This window comes from Passer montanus, unplaced genomic scaffold (assembly GCF_014805655.1).
Source record: "Passer montanus isolate IOZ18808 unplaced genomic scaffold, ASM1480565v1 scaffold6, whole genome shotgun sequence".
Taxonomy (NCBI): domain Eukaryota; kingdom Metazoa; phylum Chordata; class Aves; order Passeriformes; family Passeridae; genus Passer; species Passer montanus.
The window spans coordinates 12,997,203-13,011,198 of NW_024371037.1; the positions used below are offsets into that span (position 1 = coordinate 12,997,203).

General features: G+C 43.6%; 1 protein-coding gene across 4 annotated transcripts in view; it reads left to right on the top strand.

The window, feature by feature from the left end:
• The first annotated feature begins 428 nt into the window (after window positions 1–428).
• PDZRN4 (PDZ domain containing ring finger 4) overlaps window positions 429–13,996 on the top strand; it is a 230,222-nt gene continuing 216,654 nt past the window's right edge. Inside the window, exons 1-3 of one of the 4 annotated variants that reach the window (XM_039726795.1) lie at window positions 429–1,049; window positions 3,362–3,448; window positions 7,328–7,432. In XM_039726795.1, the coding sequence (XP_039582729.1) occupies window positions 429–1,049; window positions 3,362–3,448; window positions 7,328–7,432 (813 nt within the window). Of the gene's footprint in view, window positions 1,050–1,768; window positions 1,983–2,643; window positions 2,683–3,361; window positions 3,449–7,327; window positions 7,433–13,996 lie in introns of those variants that run through there. The other 3 variants (XM_039726798.1, XM_039726796.1, XM_039726797.1) reach the window with 3 other exon arrangements.

The following is a 13,996-nucleotide window of genomic DNA, read 5'->3' on the forward strand; positions in this document are numbered from 1 at the left end:
CTTGAGCGATTCGCTGTCCCGCAGCCTTTCAACTCCCTCCCTCCGTCCGCGACCGCAGCCCAGCCCCGAGTGTCCCGCCGGGGACACCGCTCTCCCACCGGGACAGCTCCCGCGCGGGGAGGGCGCTGGGCTCGGCCCGAGCGGCAGCCCGTCCCCGCGCCTCGGTCCCTCGCCCCGCCGCGCAGCGAGGATGCCCCGGGAGGGCGGAGGTGGTGCCGGGGCTGGGCGTGGGGCGGTAGCGCCGCGGAGAGGGAGCTAATGCGAGAGGGTGGGGAGAGCCGCCGGGATCTCCGTCTCGGCGCTGCCGCCCGCCTCTCCCGGAGCAGCCCCGCTCCTCCGCCCGCCCCTCGCCGCCGGGAGCGGCTCCAGCGGCGCCGGGGCCAGGCCGGGGTCGCGGCGCCGAAAGTTTGGCGGTGCCCGGCCGCGCCATGGGCTTCGACCCGTCGCGGTTCGCGGGGCCGGTGGCGGCGGAGCTGCAGTGCGGGCTGTGCGGGCGGGTGCTGGAGGAGCCGCTGTCCACTCCGTGCGGGCACGTCTTCTGCGCCGGCTGCCTGCTGCCCTGGGCGGCGCGGCGCCGCCGCTGCCCGCTGCGCTGCCGGCCGCTGGCGGCCGCCGAGCTGCGCCCCGTCCTGCCCCTCCGCAGCCTCGTGCAGAAGCTGGAGGTCAAGTGCGACTACAGCCCGCGGGGCTGCGGCCGCACCGTGCGGCTGCGGGAGCTGCCCGCCCACCTCGCGGCGTGCCGCTACGGGCCGCCCGGCCCCGCCGAGCCGCAGCCCCCGGCCGGGCACCCCTCCGGCCGCTCGCCGGGCAGCTCGGCGGGGCACCGCTGCCTGCGGGCGCTGCGGGGCGGCGGCGCTCCGGAGCCGGGTCAGGAGCTGAAGAAGGAGGCCCTGCGCTGGAGCCGGAGGGAGAAGTCGCTGCTGGCGCAGCTGTCGGCGCTGCAGAGCGAGGTGCAGCTGACGGCGCGGCGGTACCAGGCGAAGTTCGGCCAGTACATGAGCCACATCAGCAGCATCGCCCGGGACCTGGCGGGCGGCCAGCCCGGCAAGGTGAGTGCGGCGGCGGGGACCGGCGGGGACGGTGCGCCCCGGTCTGCGCCCCTCCAGCTGTGCTCTCCTCCCGCCGGCTTTTCCCGTGCCCGACTTGTGAACCACCGGCCGAGTGACGAGGCAGGCGGTGGGTGTCCTCGGGGCCGGCAGCAGTCCGGGACCCAGCCCGATCCCTCTGTCCATCCCCCGGGCGGTGAGAGCCGCCCCTGCCCGTCCCTCGCCTCTTTCGGGGAGGTATAGCCGCCGGACCCTGTTGCCAGATGAAGAGTTTTGGTTTTACTGATTTTTTGTATCACCTCCACTGGGGACACGCTTCTTGCCTGTCCCTCTTCAGACGCCCTTCGGCAGCCGAAACCCCGTGCTGCGGTGAGCCCAGCAGTGCTTGGCAGAGGCTGCGACCGAGCGCTTGCTCGGCCGGAGAGGATGGGGAACGGGCGGGAGGGGAGATGGCTTCGCTCCTGGGCTGGCAGCTGGCAAACGGGTTCTGGCTCCTCCGACCACGGTGTCCGCCTCAGACCGCCCCGCCTCGCCGGGACCCAGCTGCTCTTGCTGCTCGTTTTGCTCCAGCTGGTACTGGCGGCAGCTCAGGGGCGTGGAGCTGGCTTTCAACTTTTATTTGAGCAGCTGAGAGGTTGTCTTAAAAAACTTGAGTGTAAAATTTTTGTCGACTTTGTAAACGATGGCGAAAGGACGGCAAAGCTTTGGTAGAATGGCATGACAGCCACCGCCGTTGATGAGCAGAGGCCGGAGCAGTGCTGCACTCTCCCCTCAGATCTGAGAGCATTGCCCAGAGACTGACACGCTCCTTAGGCAAAACAAACCGTTCGAGAATTGCGGTGAGCTGGCTTCACTTGCTGTGATGGAACTGGTTGGTTTTTGATTCCTGCCTGGAAGCTCACTGTGTAGGCTCTGGCATTGCTGATTGCAGCCGTGGTGAGAAGTGTTTTAATGCAAAGAATTCTTCTTTCTACCTAAATCTCCGTGGGCTCTTAGGAAGCAAAATCCCAGGTGGAAAAGGTCTGAGCAGTGAAATTCACAGGCGAAGAAGCAATGTAGTGTGCTGGGCATATGCCTGCTGCATGGATAATGGGAAAGGGGACATTGTTCACAGCACACCAGAATGCCTCAGAATACAGGTCTCACAGGTCTTCGTGGCATTGAGTAATTCTGTTTGAAAACTTGAGGTTGTTGGGGTTTTTTCAATGTTTCCTCTGGTTAGCTAGTCCATGAGGTTTAGGTTGCTGGACCTGAGAGGTGTGCTCATACACTTTCTCCATCCCTTGGCAGAGGAGATGAGGTCATGCGGAGTGGGCCAGCAGTGACTCCGGGGTGGGGTGTGCTGGGAAAGCGGGGCTGCGGAGGGCGGGGAGGTGTCGGGGCTGTGCTGGGGCTGTGTGCGGGGAAAGCGGGGCTGCGGAGGGCGGGGAGGTGTCGGGGCTGTGCCGGGGCTGTGCCCGGGCTGCCCGAGGCGCGGCGCGCTCCCCGGTGCCGCCGGCAGGTGCCGCTGTGGGCGCTGCCGCCGCCGGGAGCTGTCGGTGCAGCAAACGCGCGGAATTAAACTAAAATCTGCCGCTCGGGCGTAAAACACGCCGCTGGCACAGTTAATACAACGTGGGTTTCAGCGTAATATAAGGTAACTTGCTGTGCTAAAGCCTCCGATTTTTTAAAAATTAATTATTTACCTGGTCCACTGAAGAAAAATATTTTTCTTTTCCTGTTTTTAACTTATATTCCGTTTATGCTTCTCAGTGTCTGCTTTATACTTTAAGCCTTTTTTTCAGAATACAACCCATATTTTTACAAATGTTTTGGATTCTTTCTTTTTGGAGAGAAGAAGTTTGGGTTAAAGAGCTGTTTTCCAGCTTCTCTGTGTTCTCTGAAAGTTGCTTTAAAATGTGCGCGAGTAGGACTTTGGGGTCTGAAAATTATAATGTTGTGTATTTTAATCTGTATCTTTAATGTTTAAAATGTTAACACTCGTAGAGACTTTATGTTTATAGAGACTTCCAGACATTTGGAGTGCTGACTTTTTTCAATGGTGCCAAGTATTCCTCACACCCAAAACCTGTCTTTTTTTTTTCTGTTCAGCTGAAGATAACTGGAGATAATCAGGTGTTACCTGCTAACTTTTCAGTGAATCACAACTTTTCTTTGCTTTTTTGTTCCAGTGCCAAGTCTTTTCAGCCTAGTTTTCCTTCAAGCCTTGTCTTATATATTCTCCAGCTAAAAATCTTACATGCAATAATGTTTTCATTTAGTAACTTCTTCTTGAGACTGTGTTCTTTAACAATGTTTAATCTCTTGCTTCTTAGGGAGGAGCACGCAAACCGTTAATGATCATGCTACACCGAGAAAATGACACTTTGGGGTTCAACATTATAGGAGGACGACCCAGTCAGGTAATGCAAAAAGTAACTGTAGGTGACTTTTACTGTATACACTGTTAATTAGGAATAACTTTTGATGACAGTAGGTATGGAATCTATTCTTCAGGTAGAACAACTGTTTGTCATCAGGTATATTTGGAGTCATTGTTTGGAGGACATTATCTCATGAGAATTGTATTATTCTCATTTTTTGGAAGGGTGTTCATAGTGCTTTTGCTTTAAAACTTGAGGCTGGTTTACACTCAGTTCCCACGTGAATAATACGTATTCATGCAAACTGTTCAATGGAAATCCCTAGGACTACTTGTAAAAGTCATTGTTGTAGGATTAAGCCTTTGGAATTTTGTGAAACAGCTTGCCTTTTTTTTTTTCCATTTACAAGAGAGAAGAAAAATTTGCTTCTGTAGCTCAGATAGTTTAAGCACATGTCCTGTTCTCACATGCCTACTTTCAGTTTTTCTTTATGAACTGAAATGGTTTTCACCAATGCTGTATCTTAATCTCATTAGTCTAGTTTCAGAAAATTGATTGCAAACCATAGAATATGCATAAGGATCACTAGCCCCCACTTAGAATATACTGATGAATATGCTTGCTTTTTTTTCTTAACTTCATCTTTCCAAAAGCATTAATTAGGACGGTCATTGCATATGAAGGGTAAAAGAAACCTGTTAAACTGGAAAATTAATAGTTGATTAGAAAGGGTTGATAATAATTACGTACTGATCAGGTTCTTGTTAAGAGAAGAATTGTAGCCTCCTAGTGTTGTTGAGGAGGGGAGTAGGACCCTATATATTAGTTTGGCAATCTTTTGCTCTAAAGCTATATATAGTGGTGCCAAAGAGTCTGTTCCCATCAGTCCACTGTCTGTGCTGCAGTTACTGTTCCCTGTGGGTAAATATCAAGACCAGCAGTTATCAGATGTTGGGGCTGTAAATCCAAAGCAAGAGTTTCTTAGATTTTTCTAGTGGAAGGATGAGACAACAGGTGGCTACAAGTTAAAACACACATGTTATGTTCATATTTGAGTATAGCAGTAACAAAATTCAGACAATCTTTAGTTTGGATCACATTGTGATGTCTCTTATTTACATCTGTAGGAGAACTGCAGGGAAAAGGGAGCATGTGTTCAGTTTTCTTGGGATGGCAGCTGAGCTTCCTCAAAGGACTTAGATGCTGACAGTGCATACTGCAACAGTGATATGTATCACAAACTGTCAGACTTTCTGACCTAATGTTTTGTAATTTTAAGGAGTAAATGATAAATATATGAAGGTCTATAGCACTGTGTGTTGAGAGCACTGCCAAATGGAGAAAGGGAGATTAATTTCTATTAAGACTCATATTTGGAGACAAATTGGTGAGGTCGTGAGGCAGGGATGGATCTCGGGTGGTTTTGAGTCTTTGAAGTTCAATTTGGAAATTTCTTTGTGTTTTGTTCTTATTTTGACAAATGTGACTGCACAGGCTTTTGATTGCCATTTCCCAGGTATCAGTGTGAGACTCAGTGTATCTGGAGTTGAGGAGAGAACAGGGAAAAGTGCTTGAGTTGACTCAAACAGTGAAAACACAAAGTTCTGCTGGAAAGCTGGAAAGTGGAACATGAATTGTTAAAAAGACAAAAAGAGTTCATGAAGATGCTCTGTACATTCAGGCTGTCCTGAGGAGAGAACAGGGAAAAATGCTTGAGTTGACTCAAATAGTGAAAACACAAAGTTCTGCTGGAAAGTCTTAAATAGTGGAACAGGAGTTGTTAAAAAGACAAAAAGAGTTCATGAAGATGCTCTGTACATTCAGGCTGTCCAGGGGAAAAGTGCCCTTGGTTGAAACATTGGCTCTTGCAGCAGAAGAGCCGAACAGTGATGTCTCTATATTCACCATGTACTTTGGGATGTGTTGTTCATCACATTATTGGTGTTTTATAAGTGCAATGCAGATTTTTTCCACTGGAAAGCAGGTGTCTCTTGGTGACTTGGGTAATGCACATACATAATTTCTGTTGGCTGTGCTTATTTTCAGTCCATAATAGGCATCCCCACTGTTTACCTTCCATCTGAAGGAAGGAGGCAAGGAAAGGAACAGCTCATCATAGGATCATCTTTTATTTTGTCAGAAAGGAGCTTGCTTCTCATGACTGTGTTTCTGAGAGGTGATTCATTATTCTGAGGGAGCAAGGCTACTTTGATGAGCCCCAGCTCTGTCTGGCTGGGAGGACTGTTTCCCCTGAGGACACCACATCAAAGCCAGGCTGGAGGGAGGTGTGCTGCAGGCACCGTTGCTGCACAGCCCCTGGGCTGTGTGACATGCTGGAGCTCAGTGTGCCTTGTGCCATGTTTTCCTGTCAGGAGTGGTGGGTACCAGCACATGCAGCTGATGGATATCACAAGCCAGACTAAAATATCCTTTTTTAATAGGTCATACATTGCTTTTGAAAAAGCCAATGAAATTTCTGATGGAAAGAAATACAGTTTTATGTGGGTGAAGGTGTTATAATCTAGCTTTTTGTTTTCTCAGGTTGAAACCAAACCATGTCCCTCTTGTATTTTCACTAATGGCCATTATGCTTCTTTTATCAGTTTCATTTCTCACTGTTTAGATGGGAAGTCAGTGGAAATCCATTTGTTCATAATTTCAAAATATTGCTAGAACTGTTAGTGTGTTTCCCTTTTGCTACTTTCCTGACATGTATAAGTCCCTGTGAAAAAGGGAGAAGAAAAGGAATTCATGAAAACATAATTATTATACAAATAAACAAATATTTATTGACCTTAAATCTACCTGGGTCAAGTCTCCATAGGAATGTTGCCACATTGTGTAAAGTATGTTTCACATATGTCTTCACAGTTTTCTTAATAGAAAAAGTTCGAAAGCATTTTCCCCATGAGTGTATAGGAACTATACTAGAAACCTTTGCACATATGAACTGTGCTGTTGGTCAGGGATTCACCAGTCATAGAAGGAAAATAAACATCATATAAACTACAATCCAAAACATAAATCAGCTGGAAAAATATTCCTTCAGTTATTGCTAGCTAGGCTATTATTTGTATAAACACTTAAAACCCTGTAAGTAGGCAGTGTCTGCTTGACATCATTTCTTTATTAATAATTATTTAAAACTACTTTTAATTATCATGTGATGAAATAAAGTAATTCCATCATGTACAACATCAGTTATATTGTTGCAGCTGTGGTAGATGACTTGTCTGTTTCAAATTTGACCTTCTGTGAGTTGTACTTAGTGTTGCATAGAGATCAGCTGGAGATGGATTCTCTTTTTGTCCACAGCTCATCTGTATGGATTTCATACTTGAGCAAGTTTTCAATCTCCCACATGAATAGGATTTATGAGGTTAACCAGTTCCAACCAAACCCTCTCGCTGTTACGTGCCAGCTATCTCATGCCACTTTGTTCCTTGGAGCTTTATTTTCAAATGCAGTAAGGCAGTTTGCAGGCAGCAGTACTGCAGGAGCCCTTTTCCTTCTGAGACAAACACTTGTGCATCCATTTTTATAAGGGTCTTCCACTGTGCATTTATGTGCTAGTCACTGGAGTCACTGGCTGCTGTGAAGTCTGAAGTCTTTGCTCCAAATATTTCAGCTGGGATCAGATTACTGTTGCACACTGTGTCTCATTTAGACTAAAATAACCGGAAGTAAATGGATAATCTTATAAAAATTGCTGGAATAGTTCATTAATTCTGTCGTTTTGATTAATAGCTACTTTGTGTTAAGCAAGTTTAAAAAATCTCAAGGAGCTTAATTCTTAGCTAGAAAAATGAGCTGCATATTTCAGGTGGATTTACATTTTTCATTGCTGCTGATTTTAGTACTGTCTCAGTTTTGGTACTAATGTGGCCCTTTTTGCAATTTCCCTATTACCTGGTACAGAACAATCAAGAGGAATCTGCTGAGGGAATTTATGTGTCAAAGATTTTGGAAAATGGACCTGCAGACAAAGCAGAAGGCCTGCAAATTCATGACAAGATTATTGAGGTAAGAAACAATCCCACACCAATGGATTAGTCTGTCATCAGATTAATAAAGGATTTGATGTTTGTAAGTAGGTTGTAATTTTCCTCTTTTGCTGTGTCTGAACATGATTCTTGATCTCGAACTGCTTGAACATTTCTTAGAATTAAAGACACAAGATGGATTTTTTCAACAAGTAATAAATTTGCTGGTATTGGGATTAAGCTGATCTAGGTGAAGCAAAGTTGTCAACATTTAAATAGCAAGCAGTAGAATAATTTTGTGTTTCTTTTCATTAAGTTGAAAAAGAAGACAAATGAATAACTGAAAATTCACAGGTTTAGTGAAACTGATTTTGTCCTATGTAGGGACTATTACTTTCATGACTCTGGGACAAGACAGAGATGATGTCTTGGTAAGCACCACTGTGAAACCTCTTAAGCAATTAGAGGAAAATATTTCCTGCTCTGTTGTGATCAGGAGATAATCTGTTGTTCTCACCTGGATCACTACAGCACTTTCATGGTGATGTAATGTGCTAGCATAGAATTTTCAGTTTGCTCCTGCATTGTATGCAGTTTTTCTCATAAAATAACTACAAATAATAAAAGAAATCAGTAAGTCAGTTGGAAGAATAGGTTGATGTCTAGCCTGCACGTGTACCTGTAATTAGCCCTGTAAGACATCTCAGAGGAGCAGTTCCCAAGGGTGACTGAAATAGGCTCCTTAGGGTGCTGCCAAGGCGGAATTTCCCATCGCTGCTCTGACAGAACTCGCAGTGACAGCACGTACTGCTGGCTGCTGGGTTTGTTTAGGCCACGTCACTCCAGCTTTGCAAGTTCAGGGGAGGCTTAGAAGCATGGTGTGAGCTTGCCAGGGGGATGGGTGTTTGAACAAAGACACATGAAATAAGTGGATTTGAAGATAAATGCAGAATTCTGCTGCTGGTTCCTTGTGTTCTATCCCTGCTAAGGACTAAAAGCATAAGCTAAGAGTGTTTGAATGCTGGCATTGCTTTTAATGTTGGGAGCCTAGAGCAGTGTGTGAAATCAAATGAATGTATTTTCTTTTTGAACAAGGCTTATGCTCTTAGCTGGCAGATAGATACATCTCTAGGAGACACCAAGTGGGCTGAGCAGAACTGAACTTGCAAGGTACCTCTTATTTCCCTAAGGTACACAAAAGCTTTCAGATCTAATTTTCCAATTTTTGTGGTTTTTTGGGAACAGCAGCCTTATGCTGTAAAGATCTATTTTCTTCTGACATTATTATTTCACTTACACATTGTGTTTTGGGTTTTTCTTTACAGACCGACCAGCTATGTAGTTTCACGCATTTGCTTAACACTTCCTGCTTTAATTTAATGTGCTTTTATAGGGCCTTGTTTTTTAAAGATAAAATGAAGTGGTTTTGGAAGAAGGAAGAATAAAGTCACAAACCAGCATTTATTATATGTGATGTCAAATCTTAAAATGTTGCCATAATTGATGCTTGATTTTTACTTGTTGAAAAATTCTGGCTGCATAAAATCATACTGAAACAGATTTCAGTTCTATGTGATATTATAGGTCCAATCTAGCATATGTACTCCTACAGCTCTGAATGGAGCACCATATTAATATACAACAGCTTTGTATATAACTTTTGTATTCAGTCAAGCCTTCAAAAATATTTTGGGTTAGGCCAAAATTTCTAGTATATGTTTCAGTGTTTCAAAATTTGTTAGACCAAAATAAAAAGCGGAGGAGAAAGGAAGTAATTATTCCTCCATGGTAAATACAGGAAACAGCTGGAGTCAGAACATTGAATTTTTCATTGCCCATGCGTAGCTACCAGTGTCTTCTTGCAGTGGGATGCCCTGCCAGCTCTGATGTGGTTTGTTGTGAAAGATCATTCCGAAAACTTTTGCTGTGAGGAAATAATCAGGCTGGTGTAACTATTTCAAAAATGTTGGCAGGTATATGGAATAAGAGTTTTGGTGAGAAGTTGATAGGAAGTGGGACTTTTTATTGTTTGTTTTTCCCTTTTTTTGGTGATCTGATCTAATGGGTGATATTTTATGGGGCCATTCTTCAATAATCAAGAGCAGAAGGAGCTGATGTTATTTGAAGAGCCTTTGATAGCTTAAATCATTTGTTTGGCAATGGGATGCCTGGGGTGCTTCTAGCAATGTGTATCTAATAGGATAACGGACAGAAGTATCCCCTTAAATCAGAAAATCTGTTCTCTAGGCATATTGCTAAATAGAGAAGGTAATTTGTTTCAGTGGTTTATCACATGTTTAACAAAAATTAACTGCACATGGCTGACTGTGGTGAGTTATGCACGTTTCAGATGACCATCTTGTGGGCAACCTAGTGCAGCAAATGGATTTCACAGTCCTGTGGCACTGGCAGATGGAACTGAGAGCCAAGGCTGGTAGAAATAAGTAGTGTTGCCTTTTATTTTATATATATCATTATCTATGCAGCAACACTGCCAAATAATTAAGGTATTTGAAAGAATGCCAAGAGAAGGAATCAGATTTCTTTCTTGAGGTATTTATTCTAAGTGTAAAAGTGCCACACAAATGACTGGAGTTGCTGGAAGTTTTTGAGGTCCATAGGCCCAGGCCATAGACCCTCTGACACTTTCATTTGAAGAAGGTTGGTGTTTATTTGGGCTTTACCCTCAGGGGAGCATAGGGAGCATTTTGTGCATGAGGACCTGAAAGCTGAAACAGATGCTTGTGTGCTGGCAGCGTGGTGGTGCTTGAGAGTGGACAGGGTGACAGCCCCAGATCCCCTGTGTCAAGGGACTGCATGGGGGACGGTCACAGGACCCTTGCTGGTCGTTTTCACTGTTCTCCTGCAGAGCAGGTTTCAGGCACAGCATTACCCTCTTGATTAAAGGTTAACCCCTCTGTGAAAAAAATTACTTGTTTATGCAGTATAAAGCTGACCTGGGACAAGCAACGCTTTTATATATGTATATATATGTGTGTATATATATATTTCCAAGAATCCTATTATGAGCTACAAATGACCATTATTTATTCACCAAGAATAAACCATTATGAATTACTTCTATGTAGCAGATTCCTGCAGATGTCGTGGTCTTCTTTCAGAAGCTTATATCCAAAAATCTAGCTCCCTAAAATTGACACTGCATCATGTTTTCAAGGACTACAACTGTTCCCATCTGTAAAATGCATCTCATAAAACTAGGTGCAGCACTGATATCTGTGACTCCCAACATGAAACCCTTGGATATGAGCAGTGGTATAAAGCCACCCAAGCTCTAGCTTTTGGATCTCTGCCTTCTTCCTTTCCACCCTGCCTCTGAATTCTGTCAAGAGGACACAAGCAGCAGGCAGTGCATAGGGCTATTTATTAGTCTGTGCTAGTTCAAAGAATTCTGTTTGCTTCTAGGAGAAAATTATATTATTAAAGTATGTTTAGAATGGTTCTCATTCATACAGCTCAGCATAATTTTACCTCCCCTTTACTGCATGCTAATCATTCCTACACAATAAATTCATTGCTCATCTCTGTTCATGCTTGATTACCTCCTCAAGGCAGCATAAAACAGCTATGATCCTTGGCAATGTTACTGATACACACAAGAGTTTCACCTGCTGCTTTTTTTATCCGTTCTTACAGTTCTGAGCAGTTTTGTGATCTGCAAGCAGCTCTTTCCATATGGAGAAAACTTGTACATCAATTTGCAGACAGTTCAGCTTCACATAAATGTGGCACCACATTGGCCAGATCTCCAAACATGATACTTAATGCCTAGTTACCAAGCTAACCAGTACTAGTTCTTGGAGTTTTTTTTTTGTTTGTATAATATTAATTTTACAGATATTGGTATGTGATGTCCTCTGTTTTTAAGACCAGCTTTAGAATAAAAAAAAAGCTATTTTTTTTTCTCACATAGTCTTCCATTCTGTAAGTCACAGTGTCTTGCAGAATACTGTTTAATCACTCCAATGTTATATAGAAAATATATGACCAGGACAGAATTTGCAATCCAGGTAGAATTTCTGATGGTTTTGTTGTTGTTGTTTGATTTTTATTTCCTTAAAAAGAACATTTTTTTTCATCAGTTTGAGGAGAAGGGGCAATTAACATTGATCCTTTTTATTTAACATTGCTTCTTGTTAATTAACATTGCCAAAGTAGGTTCGCCATATAACAAATATAACAGCAATGAAAAACTTTGTATGCAAATAAAAAGGGCTAGGTTGAAGTCTAAAATATTCACATGTAGAACTGTAAGCACATCATCAGCTGAAAAGTTCAAGTGTTTTTCTGTTCCTTGCTCTGCAAGGAAAAGACTTCTGTTCTTCAACTCTCAAGTGGAATGAGAATATTGGTCCTTCTGCATTTTAGTCAGTTGATTCTCATGAATTAAGCAGGCATGATGGAGAAGAAGGGAAAGGAAAGCATTTTTAGTCTTGGATCTTTAAGTCTGAAAAATAAGACAGCTGCATTTATGTATCATGACTGTGTATTTTGTGCATGCAGCCTGAGCTCCCTAAGTGGGTGATAAATAAGGCTTCATCCTGTATTCCATGTTTCCCTTTGTTCTTCCCAGTTTTTTGGAGAGCATTCACACAATGGCTTTGAAGCATATGTCAGCAAAGCCAGTTTCAATAAAGATGAAGTCTTAAGGCTTATCCTGGCAGAAGTAACTTACATCTGCTAAGTGCCTACACAGAGACTTTTTTAACTATTGCCAGAGTGCTGACTGTGCTGTGTGTCAGTCTTGTGATGTTTTATCTTCTGCATGTTTCTGTCATTACACTCACTATGTTGCTCAAGCAAAATCTTTGATACTAGTCATGTTTATTTGGCTAAGAATCTCCAGTGTCAGATTATGTCTGTAGAAGTAAAGTAGTGAGTCTTAAAATGTCTTGCTGGGATCAGAGCCAGAAGATTTGGGATGACTTTGAAACAAAGCTGCACAAGATGTGGCCAGTAAAATCTGTGTGATAGCTAAGAAAATATAATAACTAATTTTAGTGATGTAGCTTTCAGTGCATCAAAATATGCCTTAGCTATATTAATTTCTCTTAAATCTGTAACAAATTAATAACATAATGTTGCAGGTAGCCAGGTTTGGCACCTGCAATCAGCAGATAAGTCCTAATTAGCATGAAAGATCCCTGGCTTAATAAATTAGTGAAACCACAGGCTTACAAATGTCTGTAGAATCTTTTCACCTCTCCCTCACCTGTTGAGATACAGGTTTTTGGACACCTGTAATCTTTCATCTGTCTGAGTAAATTTTTTAAGTTGGGTGTGACCTGGTCTGCATAACTTCAATTTAATTGGAGCTACTGCCCCCACTGGCTTTTTCACTTAACAGAAAGCCTTAGAATGCTTCTCCAAAAAGCAAGACATCCTGGTTGTGGTCTCTGCCTGAAAAGGATTTAATTTGCCTCTCTGGGTAATTGCCCTTGTTACTAAGGCAGAGGCTCTCCTGTGTTGGACCAGCATCCACACATCCTGCTCAAACAGAGCTAGGTGCCAGCAGGTGTATAGAGAGTCACGATTATCCCATGGTGATCTGGTGTGACACTAGTTCCAGGAAGCTGTATCTGGAATACTGCAGAAAAGGTCCTGCCCTTTTCCAGGTAAGTGCTTGTGACAATACACAAGAATTTCTCTCTTTCCACAGTCTTGTGTCTTACGTGACCCTTTGTTTAATGAGACTTGCATTTCCAACTTCATAGTGCCTTGACTTTGGGAGACAGCAAATGCTGTTAACCAGGAAATCCTCTAGCTAGGACACTTTTTAAAATGTGAAAGATGGGGTTCCCTGATTCAATAAGTACCAACACTTAGGGTTTTCCTTCTCTGTGTAACACTCAAGCTGCAAGTGTTACCTGGAAGGTGGTTACTGCTGCTGGTGCCCACTGTCAAAAGGCCATGAGGGTGGATCTCTTGTAGGTGGAGGAACTTGCTGTACAAGGTGCTGTCTCTTCTGAAGTTGACTGTGATTATCCTAGAATGCCTGAATTTTGTCATTCATTGCCTCAGTTCACAGATCAGTAGTCTACATTTCACTGCACTTGATACAGGTCTTTAGAGGTGCCTGCATTCCTCTCTATTCACTGAACTAAAATGCAAATATTATGTTTAGAGAAACAGGTTATGTGCCTTCCAAAAAGCACTTCAGATTCTAGAAATTCACTGTCCATGTTTTAGAAAGAAAAATGAGACTTTTGTTTTTCTGTGACATAAAGTATCTTGGGGTTGTTTTTTTTTTTGAAGTATATTATTCTTACTAAGATTTCACAAAATGCTTTCTGTCCTAAAGAACAGGAAGAAATAAAAGAAAATTGTATTTGAGAAGTGGTGAAATTTGTGTAATAGAGTAAATAGTGAATGGCAAGATTTTATGGCCAGAAATTCACTAGTTGATCTCTTAGTTGACTGAATGAAGTCTTACATCCATAAAGAGACAAAATATTATTTGATACTTTTTTGAAAGTTATGTAGCACAGCATCATGAAAAAATTCTGCAATGCCTTGTTTTCTAAGAGGTGGGTACATAAAAACTGAGAACTTGCTGTGGATGGAGCTGTGGAGGGGCACAAGC